The following is an 11920-nucleotide window of genomic DNA, read 5'->3' on the forward strand; positions in this document are numbered from 1 at the left end:
TCCCGGGGAGGGGGAGCCAGGCACGGCTGGGGGCACGCAGAGCACTAATGATCCAAGCAGCACTAAATCCAAATAAACCCCGACTGCTCCCAAGATTTATGGCGTGAGCCTGACCTCAAACTGTCGGGGCTGCAGCTGGAGGGGTTACATCAGCACCTTGGGAATGGAGTGGGGACGGGGCTTCTTCGGGAACAATATCCCAATGTCCCAAATGTCCCCCTGTGCACCAGGAACACCCAGAGATTGTTCCCAAGTCTTTGGGTCTTTGTGGAGCTTGGCTGGGGCTGGGCTGCAGGTGGGGTTCCCCCAGGTCTGGCCCTGCCTGTGGGGCTGTTGTGGGGTTTGTGCTGGTCCTGGCTGGGGCTTGTTCAGGTTTAGGGTAAGGTGGATGGATGGATGGATGGATGGATGGATGGATGGATGAATGAATGATGGATGCATGGATGGATGATGGAGAGATGATGGGTGGATGGATGATGGATTGATGGATGGATGGATGGATGATGGATGGATGGATGGATGGATGGATGGATGGATGGATGATGGATGATGGATGGAGGGTGGATGATGGATGGATGATGGATGGAGGGTGGATGATGGATGGATGATGGATGGATGGATGGATGATGGATAATGGATGGATGGATGGATGGATGGATGGATGGATGGATGGATGGATGGATGCATGGATGCACAGATGAGTGTTGGACAGATGGGAGCTGCTGAGACAAACTGGGACTTCCGTTCCCATTTCCTGCTCCAAGCCCAGAGCCAGGAGTCTGGAACGGCCTCATCTGGTTCCAATTTCAGGACGAACAAAGGGAATAGGGCCATGTGGCTCCCATCAGGGAGAAGCTTTGCAGGTCACGCAGGGAGAATCCCACCCTCGGGAATGGGGAAGGGCTGGGGCACACTGGGCTCTCCTCATTTCTTGGGGAGCCTTGATACTTCTGGTGTAAAAACATCAAAAAGCAAATGAGAGTGATTCTCAGTGTTTCTTCCTGCACCCCTCAATCCTTGGCATTTTTCCTTGCCTTCCCATCAGTTTTGGTGACCTATCTCATGTTTTTGGGCTGTGCAATTCCCAAGTCCCTGCAGATTTATTCTGCTGGATCACAAATTCCAGTGAGCTGCTGGTGAGCGGGTGTTGGGAATCCAGGATGGCACATCAGTTGTGGGACAAAGGCTGAATACTCCCAGAGATTTGGGAACAACAGGGGGTGTTTGGCACAGGCAGGATACATCCAGTGGCTGCTGAGGCGAGCTGGAACAGATCCAGCCAGACACAGCTCAGACACTTAAAAGCTCAACTCCCCCTGCCCTTCCGGAGCTGATGGATTCTCTCTCCTGGTGGGAGAAGGGATGTGGGGACAAAACGCGAGTCAAGTCCCAAATTTCTCCGCTTGACTGTTCAAGCTCCAAGCTGCAGCAAAAACAAAGAAATCCCGAGCTGGTTTCGGGCGGTAAAATGCTCCGAGAGAGACAGGGACCCTTCAAGGCCTTGATTTGAAACTGAAGCTCGAACCTGGCTCGTTACATCTTGAAACATCCAATGCGATCTCGCAGATCAAAGCCGCCTTGTTTGCCTTGTAATGAGGTGTCAAAGCGTTTCCTTGCAACGCCGACAGGAGACACTTTGATCTGCAAAACAAGATGTTTAAGAGCGCTGCTAGCGAGGGCTCCCCGTGTTTTCGCAGCTCTGGGAGGCAGGGGAATATTTGAAGTCTGGTGTTGTTTCCTCTGGAGGCTTCCCAAGCTGTGGCAGCTGATGAGGTGTTGCTGTCACACCGGAGCCAGGACTCACAGGGAAATCATCGAGCCTGAACAGCAGCCAGCTGGAGAAGCAAGCGAAGCATTTTTCTTTCAGCTTCCAAAAAGAATTGTTGGGTTTTCCCCCCAGAAAAGGCCTTTTTGTCCATGGGAAATGCTGGAGTCGGTGTGAGCTCTGAGTTGTTTGGGGGGTAAACACTGAGATTCTGAGTGGTTCACCTGGAGGCTGTTTGTGCTGCTGCTGCCTTGGCCTGGCTTTTCCCATGCCTCGTCCCACGAGGGGTGGCTGGGGTGTCACCTGGGTGGGGCTGGAGCCACTCACGTGTCCCTCTGGTCACAGGCTCAGCGCTGGCGCAATGAGAACTACGAGCGGCCCGTGGACCTGGAGGGCTCCGGGGATGATGACCCCTTTGGAGAAGATGAGCTGGACGACATCTACTCCGGCTCTGGCTCGGGGTGTGAGTAACTGGGAATGGTCCCTGGATGGTTGGATGGTTCCTGGGATTCCTGGGAAGGGTCCCTGGCTGGGTATGGGGTTGGGGAGTTCCTGGGAAGGTCCTTGGCTGACTGTGAGGTTGGAGGGCTGGAGAGGGAATGTGAGGGAGGGAATTGCCCTTTATCCATCACTGGAGTTGTCCTCTGAGACAAAAGCAATGGGAGCTGTTCCAAAAGTTGGGCTCTATGTCCCAGTTCAGCCTCTGGTCTTGCTGGGCAGGACCAGCCCCTCCACAGACCCCAGAGAGGGCTTTGGCCACCACATGGGCACAGCCCTTGGTTTCTGCTGAGCCTGGGACCATCGTGCTCTTGGATTTTGGGGGTGATGCCAGGAAAATGCACCAGCAGCAGCTTCACTCTTCCTTCTTGTCCCCGTTTCAGATTTCGAGCCGGAGCCAGGGCTGGACCCTGCTGTGAGCCTGACCACGGACACGCTGGTGACACTGCCCACCACGGCGGCCGTGCTGCCCGTCACCGCCGCCCAGCCCGTGGCAACGCCCCTGGAGCCGTCCCCCACCCCCCAGGACACCACCCCCGGGCAGGCCACCAGCGCCTTCCTCATCCCCAGGACCACAGCAGCACCGGTGGTGCCCAGCTGGAAAGCCACCACCACCACCAGCACCACGGCCAGTGAGCCCCCAACCACCACGGCCACCACCACCACCACCACAGCCACCACCACCACAGAGGCCACCACCACCACCACCACCACAGCCACCACGGAGGCCACCACGACCACAAGCAGCACCACTGTGGCCACGGCCAAGCCCACCACCATCCGGAGGTTCCTGCCCCCCTTGGCCACCAAGGCGGCCACCACCCGGGCCACCACCCTGGAGACCCCCACCACAGCCGTCCCCGAAACCAGCACGCCGACAGAGGTGGCCACGTCACGCCTTGTCCCCAGCAGCACGGCCAAGCCCAGGGCTCTGCCAAAGCCCAGCACCTCGAGGACTGCAGAGCTCCCCGAGAAAAGCACGGCGTTGCCACCCATGGCCACCACGCTGCCGCCCACAGAGGCCCCCCAGGTAGGAGGCCAGAGCCCTTCTCACCTGCCTGGGGCTCCTGGGCTCCGTGGGAAGCCAAGCCGTGGCTTCGGGAGGCCTTTGGTGTCCATCCATCCATCCTTGGCACTTGCTCTGAGGGAGGTGGAGGCGGGCTGGGCTCTTCCAGAGTGGACGTCTGGGGAGCTGGAAGGAGGTGAAGGGGGAGTTCAGCCCAGGCAGGGGTGCAGGCTCCTGGAGGCACCCAGCATGTGCCACCCACCCCGGTGACCCCGCACTGCCTTCTCCAGAGCGGCTTCCCCAGGCTGGAGGGCAGCGGTGCCACATCCCACGGGGACACAGCGACTTTCCTCGGGGTTTGGTGTCATGTCCCAGCTCCCGCCCCTCGCCGGGAGTCCCAAACTCTCCTCAATTACGGCTTGATGGTGCATTTCCAGCCCATCGGGTGTCCTGAGCAGGAATTTCAGCTCCATCTCACATTCAGAGCCCCTCAGGGGCCCTTTGCAGCCGCTTTGACTGAAAGGTGGAGTGATTTGTCTAAACTACTCTCTCTTTTCCGCCTGCAAATGCGTGCTCGGAGCGCTCGGGGCTCTCGCTGACCTTCAATTAATCCCTGTCACAAAACGTGCCGCTCGTGGGAAGCGCTGAGCCGTGCGCCGGCCCCGGGGCAGCGGGACATGGAGAGGGCTCCCACCCCCTCCCCAGACAGCTCCGGCTCACCCTGAATCCTGGCCCACCCTGAATCCTGCCTCATCCCGAATCCTGCTTTGTGACCGAGGCAGGCGGGAAGGAGCCGTTTGCCCCAGCAGGGAGGGATCCCTGGGATCGGGGATGCTCCAATTCCGCAGACACCGAGGGACAAGGGGGAAGGTCCGGGGGGTTTGGTCCTGAGGGGATGTGCAGGAGGCAGCGAATGGATCAGGAAAGGGATGTAGGGGGTGGGATGGATGATATTTCCAGACAATCCTTGAGGCCGGGATCCCATCCTTGCCAAGGGAATTGGGCAGGGACAGCAGGGAGCTGGGCTGAGTGACAGTTCTGTGGCCTGGGTGACAACCCTGTGGCCTGGGTGACAGCCCTGTGGCCTGGGTGACAGCCCTGTGATCTGGGTGACAGCCCTGTGACCCTGGGTGACAGGGACCCATCCTCCTGCTCCTGCCCTGTGCAGCAGGAAGGGGGGAAAGGGAGGGGGAAGGGAGCTCATCCAGCAGCATCCAATCCTCCCTCTTGCCATGCTGGTGTGGCATGGAGGTTGTGTCACATCCTGTTGGGAGTGAGTCACCTTCAAGCAGTGACATCCAGTCTGCCCTCCGGGGACAGAACCCAGTGCAGGGTCTGGGATATTGGGGAGAAATCCATCCCTGTAAGGTACAGGGTCTGGAATGGGATCTCTTTAGGAGAACTACAGGGAGCAGGTCCTGGGATGGGGACAGGGAATGGCCCAGCTCAGCCATGGTGGCCTCGGCCATTTGGTGACCAAGTCATGGTGTTGTGCTGTCACTGCAGTACAACTTCAGTGACACAGGGAAGGGACACCCCAATGTCATCCCCATGTCCCCCATGCTGTTCTTGGTCTGGTGATGTCCACCCTTTGGTCCTTGTCCCCTGCTCCATCTTGTCCTTTCTCCCAGATGGAGCCAGGGGAGGTGACAACAGCCCCCGACAAGGAGCCGGAGGTCCCGGCCAGCAGTGGCCCCAGCGGGGACTTCGAGATCCGGGAGGAGGAGGAGACGACTCGTCCCGACCTCGGGAACGAGGTGATGGCTGTGGTGACGCCGCCGGCGGGGCCGGGGCCCGGCAGGAACGTGGAGACAGGGCTGATGGACAACACGATAGACTCGGGCAACTCGGCTGCTCAGCTGCCCCAGAAAAACATCCTGGAGAGGAAAGAGGTGTTGATAGGTGAGATACAGGGCCGGGGGTTTGGGGGAGAGGGTCTGGGGGCACAGGGAGCTGGGCTGTCCCAGGGGAGGGGGCAGTCCTGGGAAGGGCATTGGGGTAACCCACATCCATCTCCTGAAATCGCTCTGTGGGCTCTCCCAGGGTCTCTGTGCCTTTGCCAGGACAGCTCTGCACAATTTCCTTCCACTGAAATGGATTTCCAGGAAAAAAAAAGATCTTTTAGTGTAAAATGTTCTGTAGTCATAGCTCAGCACCCAGTGCTGCTCCCAAACTTCCAAAGCGCAAACCAGGCTGGAATCCCAAATGAAACCCCCAAACTGCAGCAGTGCTGAGCCTGGTATAACCCACACCCACCTCCCAAAACTGCTCCATGGCTCTGCCGGGGGGTCCCAGAGGTCTCCAAGCCTTTACCAGGAACATTGCCCACAATTTGTTTGTGCTGAGATGGATTTCCAGGAACAAAATGGGATTTTTTTTCCTGGAAATCCAAAGATGTGCTGCAGCGACCCAGCCACTGCTGAGAGGCTGCTCCCAGATTTCCAGAGCACAAAACCTGGCTGGAATCCCAAAGGACACCCCCAAACTCTCTGTGCTGGAAGCCAGGCTGGGGCTGGCAGTGGCACTGAGGGTAGGAGTGGCACTGATGGCCCAGAGGGGTGACACTGACGGCCAGGCCAGCGGGTGGCATTGATGGCAGGCCTGGGGCTGGCACTGATGGCTAGGTGTGACATGGCCAGGAGGGGACACTGATTGCAAGAGGGGTGACACTGATGACCAGGGGGATGGCAGCTGGGGGTGACACTGACAGCTGGGGGTGACACTGAAGGCCATGGGGGTGACACTGAGGAGCAGAGGGGCAGCACTGATGGCCATGGGTGGCAGTGATGGCCGGGGGTGGCACTTAGAGCTGGGAAGGGTCAGCTGGTTACAGCTGATGGCTAGGGATGACCCTGAGAGGCAGTGGTGGCACTGATGGTTAGAGGGGTGGCACTGAGGGGCCAGGGGGGTGCACTGACAGCCATGGGTGGAACTGATGGCTGCGGGTGGCACTGAGAGCTGGGGGTGGCACTGACAGCTGTGGTTGGCACTGATGGCCACGGGTGGCACTGACAGCCGTGTCCCCTGTGCGTTGTTGCAGCGGTCATCGTGGGTGGCGTGGTGGGCGCCCTTTTCGCCGCCTTCCTGGTGATGCTGCTCATCTACCGCATGAAGAAGAAGGACGAGGGCAGCTACACCCTGGAGGAGCCCAAGCAGGCCAACGTCACCTACCAGAAGCCGGACAAGCAGGAGGAGTTCTACGCGTAGAAGGAGAGCCCGGAGTGCCTCACGCTTCCTCCCTCCCTCCCTCCCCGCTCCAAACCCTCCCCCTCCTCTCCTCCATCCAGTCTCTCTCTCTCCTCCCTCTTCTCTCTCTTTTTTTGGGATCAGACTGTGAATTTTTAAAAGCAAAACCTGCAGCGGCTGAAGGAGGAAACGCGTCCTTGGCATGGGGGGCACGGGGTGCCCGGAGCAGCGCCGTGGTCACACTGAGCGTGCTTGGGTCACACTGAGCAGAGCCAAGGTGACACCGAGCAGTACCACGGTCACACCGAGCAGCGCCTGGGTCACACTGAGCACCCCGAGGTCACACCGAGCAGCACCGCAGTGACACCGAGCAGTGCTGCGGTCACACTGAGTGTGCCCAGGTCACACTGAGCAATACCACGGTCACACCAAGCTGCGCCGAGGTGACACCGAGCAGTGCCTGGGTCACACTAAGCAGCACCAAGGTGACACTGAGCACTGTTGAGGTGACACTGAGCACCCTGAGGTCACATGGAGCAGCACCGCAATGACACCGAGCAGTACCACGGTCACACTGAGCACCCCAAGGTGACACCAAGCAGTGCTGCTGTCACACCAAGCGCACTCAGGTCACACCAAGCAGTACCACAGTCACACCGAGCAGCGCCGAGGTGACACCGAGCTCCGCCAAGGTCACACCGAGCACCCCGAGGTGACACTGAGCAGCACTGAGGTCACACTGAGCACTGCCAAGGTGACACCGAGCAGCACCGAGGTGACACCGAGCTCCGCCAAGGTCACACCGAGCACCCCGAGGTGACACTGAGCAGCACTGAGGTCACACTGAGCACTGCCAAGGTGACACCGAGCAGCACCGAGGTGACACCGAGCTCCGCCAAGGTCACACCGAGCACCCCGAGGTGACACTGAGCAGCACTGAGGTCACACTGAGCACTGCCAAGGTGACACCGAGCAGCACCGAGGTGACACCGAGCACCGCTGGCCTTTCTGCTGGCGGGAGGGACGGGACACAGAGCCGATGCCAAGGAGCTGATGCCAGGGCAGCCGTGCCTGGGAATGCCCTGGAGAGCATGGGATGGGCTGCCCACGGTGCCTGGAGCTCAACTGGACTTTTCCCACCGCCACCACCACGAACTCTGGGATTCAGACACCTCCTGCCAGCCCTGGGGCACAGGGGGTTTGCTTTGGATTTATTGCCCTTTTTTCCCCCGTCCATAAAGGAGGGAGATTTTCCTTCCCTTTGTCTCATCTTTATTTTTTGGTTTTCCTTTGGAATGGGGTTGGTCGCCCTGCAGGAATGCCCTTCTGCTGGAAGAGAGAACCTGACTCTCCAACACTCCTGGAACCTTGGGAAAAGCACAAGGGGCTGGAATACCTGGGGTTCGCTCCTGAAGAGGGGAAAAAAGGAAATAAATACAAATGCTGGGAATGATCCCTTTGGATCAACATTCCGGAGAGCTTGTGGAGCTGCACTGGGGCATCCCAGGCTGCTGCCATCTGGCCACCCCCTGGAATCTCTTGGATCCACACCTGGCTGAGGGGTTGGCCAGGAAGGGACTTGGCTTGGGCTGGGTTTTCACTGTGACCACTAAAGCTCGGCTTTGCGGGACATTCCTTTGGGAGGAGCTGGGACTGCAGGAGCTGAATCCTGTCCCTGGCTCTTTCAGAGGGGATAACAGAGCTCTGCAAGCGTGGGATGCAGCCTAAGGGAGGAAATCCAAGCAGGGACCATCCCTGTCCCATCAGGGTCCGACAGGGATCCCACTGGCTCCAGAGGTGAGGAAGGGGAAGCAGAACCATGGCTCAGCCCAGGGCTGGTTGGACCATTGGAAAGATCCCAAAATCAATGGAAACGCCCAGGATTGATGGTTTTCCTTTGTGTTTTGAATCCCCAGGATTGATGGTTTTCCTTCACTGGTGTTTAAATCCCAGCACAACCCATGGGGCCAGAGAGAACCGGATCCTGACACCCCAGGTGTCCCATCTGAGGCTGCCCAGGGTGCAGATTAATTACTTCAGATATTTCAATTAAGGTGTTTCAATGAGGTGGCTCTTAATTAGCTGGAGCCCTGCTTGTGGGTTTTGTTGTCACAATGGTCGTGATCTCGAAGGGTTCTCCTGGAGACTTTTGATTTGCTCTTGGAACAATTCAAATGGGAAAATCTTTGGGGAAAAATTGTTACTTTGCGAATTAACAGAGCCAGGGACACTTTGGCCCCTGAGGAGGTTGGGGGATTTAGGGTTTCATGGCCCTGGTGGGGGTTACAAGACAGAAGAGCTTCACTGTGGAAGGGATTTGAGGCCAGAAGAATATTTTGAATATATAAATATATATAAATACATATCTCCACTGCTGTACACCACAGTAACACAGGTGTGGAAGGAAATGAAATCCCTGGGATTTCTCATTGCTCTGGGATGCTCATGTGGGATTTCAAGTCGGGAAGTTGGGAGCTTTGGGCTGCTTTTTCCTGGGATACAACCCAAAATGATGACCTGGCTTTACTTCCGGATAGGGAACAGGGCTCCACCATGGATCAGCTCTAAATCCTCATTCTTGAGCTGTCAGCCTCAAAATCCTCGTGGTTTAGGTTCTTGGAGCTTGGAGCTTGAAGAAGGCCCTGCTGGATGTTTGGGGTGGTGATTCTGGGAGTGACCATTTCTGTGTCCATCCTGGAGGGAGGATGAGGATGAGGATAAGGATGAAGGATGAGGATGCTCCAAAGGAGGGAACACACTCAGAAGGAGCCTGGTGCCAACCCAGAGCCACCTTGTGCTGCTCCGGAGAGAGTTCAAACTCCTGATCTGATGATTTGGAGGATTTTGGCCCTGTTGTGATCACACAAAGGGGAGTGGCACAAGTCAAGGTCACCAAGGTCACCCAAAATCCTCATCTTTTGGGAAAACCTGGATTTAATCTTTGGAGCTTGCTTAAAAAAAAAAAAAAATCCCTGCCAGCTTAATCTTTTTAATGCTGCTTTTCAGAGCTGCCTTCTTAATCTTCTTCATTCCATTTTTCCCTCCTATTTAATAGTCTGAAGTTCCATAATACAATTTTTTTACTCACTCAAGCTTAACCTTGTCCCTCTCAGCTGGTGTTAGGTTGTAATCCCGGCACTTAAATCCATCACAGCTTCAGGAGCGAGGGAAGCTGGAGGTGGGAGGGTGAGAGAAGTCTGGGCAGGGCTTCTGCAGTAATTAAAATATGAGATAAACACAATTAAAAAAGGTGAAGGCAACTAAACTGCTAATCAGAAGTGATCAAATAATTCACTGTTTAACTCTTGCTTCCACACTTTTACTCTCCACCTGAAGAGGGATGTGAGCTCCAGGAGAACTTTTTGGGTTTGGAACCAACTTTTTGTGCTTGTGCAATGATGCCACAGCCTCTTGTGTCACCTCAGCTCCGCAGGGGCTGTTGGAGTTGATGTCTGAAGGGAAAAAAACTCTCGTGCTGGAGGATGTGACCCTGTGCCTCCCTCCAAGGAGTTGGGATGGAGCTGACTAGGGCAGGATTTCCTGGGGAAGTCCATCTCCCCAAAAACTCCTGGGTAAAGCCATTTCTCCATGAGCAGAGCCACAGGGATGGGTAACACCTGAGGGGTGGTGCCTGGTGCAGGTGCCTGCTCCAGGGTTTTCCAGGGATTCCTGGTGGGAACACAGATGGGGGAGAGGCGAGGAGGCTCCACACAGGAGCTTCCAGCTTCTCCCAGAGCAGATTTTTGGGAAGATGAACTCGAGTGGAAGTGTCTCCAGCATCTTCCTTTCCTAAAGCCAAGTCTGGCATTGTCCCCTCCGCCCAAATTCCCATCCCTCATGGTGATCCCAGCCAGGAGCAGCTGGAGCAGTGCCCAGATGTGCTGGTAATTCCAGCTGTGCTCCCTGAGGGATTTTTCCATGGCTTTTCCATTTCTTTCCTGCCTATTCCTGCGTGTGTGTGTGATGTGCTGGAACCGCAGGGAGAGCCTTGGCTCTTCCATCTGGATAATTTTAGGAGTTTCTGGAATTGCAGGGTGGTGTGGGCTGCTCTGCCAGCTGTGCCAGCCTTGGGCTCTCCCTGCTGGAATTGCAGCAGGAGAATGATGGAGAATATCCAGCAGGAGAACAGCCAGAACTCCTAGGCCACATCCAAAGGGAAGGGAAGAGCAGAGAGCCCAAACCAGGGCCGAATGGGGAGTTTGGGAAGGGCAGGACACGGAAGGGGCCCAACAGCAGCAGGACCTGGCTCTGGGTGGGTTTTGCAGGGATGGGAGTTGTTCCTAAGCTCCAAAAATCTCTCTGATCTTGGATCTTTCCATAAAAGGCACCAGGTGCCTGTGTTGGGATGGAATTGTCCCTTAGCTCCAAAAGTCTCTCTGATTTTGGACCTTTCCAGAATGAGCTGTGCTGGGGGAATCCAGCTGCAGGGACGGGGATGGCTTGGGCTGGGTGACTGCCAGCATGGGCTGGTTGCCTCAAATTTCCCCTCTCCCTCCCCCATTTCCCTGACTATCCCTGTCTGGGAGTTCCTTTGCCTCATCTCAGGTCCAGCTCCAGCATTCCGAGCTCTCCCTGCTGTGAATTCCCAGCTCAGTTCCTTCCACAGGAACAAACCCACCAGCTGAGAACTGGAATGGATTTTTAATTCCTTTTTTCTCCCTTAACCACCCTTGTCATGATCTTTTCCGTGCTCCAAGGTTTTCTGCCAGGCTCTGAAGTAACTCTGAGCTTTCAATCCAGAAAGGTTTGGTGGGAATGAGCTCCCTGGGATCCCCGGGAGCGGGGCTGGGGGTGTCTGTGTGTGTATATAGTGTGTGTATGTAATTAATGTATATGTAGAGATGTATAGATGGGCACGGGATTGGTGGGCTCTGCTCCTGAGGGAGAAAAGGAGGAGGAAAAAGAGGAAATGGAGGAGGAAAAAGAGGAAAAGGAGGAGGATTTGTCCTCCAGCACCACGTGCTGGGCTCTGCAGCCCTTGGCCCCTGTCCCAAGGAATGTGGGATTCAGCCTCATTCCCTGTCCCAAGGGATGCAGGATTCCCTGCCCAAGGGATGTGGGATTTCATGTCCCAACAAATTCAGGACTCAGCCTTGGCCCTGCTCCCAAGGGATGTGGGTTTCCCTGTCCCAAAGGATGTGGGATTCAGCCTCATTCCCTGTCCTAAAGGATTTGGGATTCCCCTCATTCCCTGTCCCAAGGGACTGAGGATTCAGCCTTGGCCCCATTTCCAAGGGATGCAGATTTCCCTGTCCCAAAGGATGTGGGATTCAGCCTCATTCCCTGTCCTAAAGGATGTGGGGCTCCCCCTCATTCCCTGTCCCAAGGGATGCAGGATTTCACCTCTCCAGTTCCTGCTACTTCTCCCTCCCCTCTCTGCCCTTCACATCCTCCTAATCCCAGTCCTGGTCCCAGTCCTGATCCCGATCCTAGTGTGGTGGGCTCTGCTCCTGAGGGAGAAAAGG

At 56.5% G+C, this 11920-nt stretch overlaps 1 protein-coding gene across 3 annotated transcripts in view; it reads left to right on the plus strand.

The window, feature by feature from the left end:
* Positions 1 to 7994, plus strand: part of SDC3 (syndecan 3) — a 44192-nt gene extending 36198 nt beyond the window's left edge. The window contains exons 2-6 of one of the 3 annotated variants that reach the window (XR_005629789.1): positions 2111 to 2228; positions 2647 to 3293; positions 4901 to 5171; positions 6310 to 7334; positions 7439 to 7994. Coding sequence is in view for 1 of the 3 variants with exons in the window: in XM_039728986.1 (XP_039584920.1) it covers positions 2111 to 2228; positions 2647 to 3293; positions 4901 to 5171; positions 6310 to 6476 (1203 nt within the window). In the remaining 2 variants the exon portion in view is untranslated. Of the gene's footprint in view, positions 1 to 2110; positions 2229 to 2646; positions 3294 to 4900; positions 5172 to 6309 lie in introns of all 3 variants that reach the window. The other 2 variants (XR_005629790.1, XM_039728986.1) reach the window with 2 other exon arrangements.
* The last annotated feature ends 3926 nt before the right edge of the window (positions 7995 to 11920 follow it).

The sequence above is a fragment of the Passer montanus genome, unplaced genomic scaffold (genome assembly GCF_014805655.1).
Source record: "Passer montanus isolate IOZ18808 unplaced genomic scaffold, ASM1480565v1 scaffold68, whole genome shotgun sequence".
Classification (NCBI taxonomy): domain Eukaryota; kingdom Metazoa; phylum Chordata; class Aves; order Passeriformes; family Passeridae; genus Passer; species Passer montanus.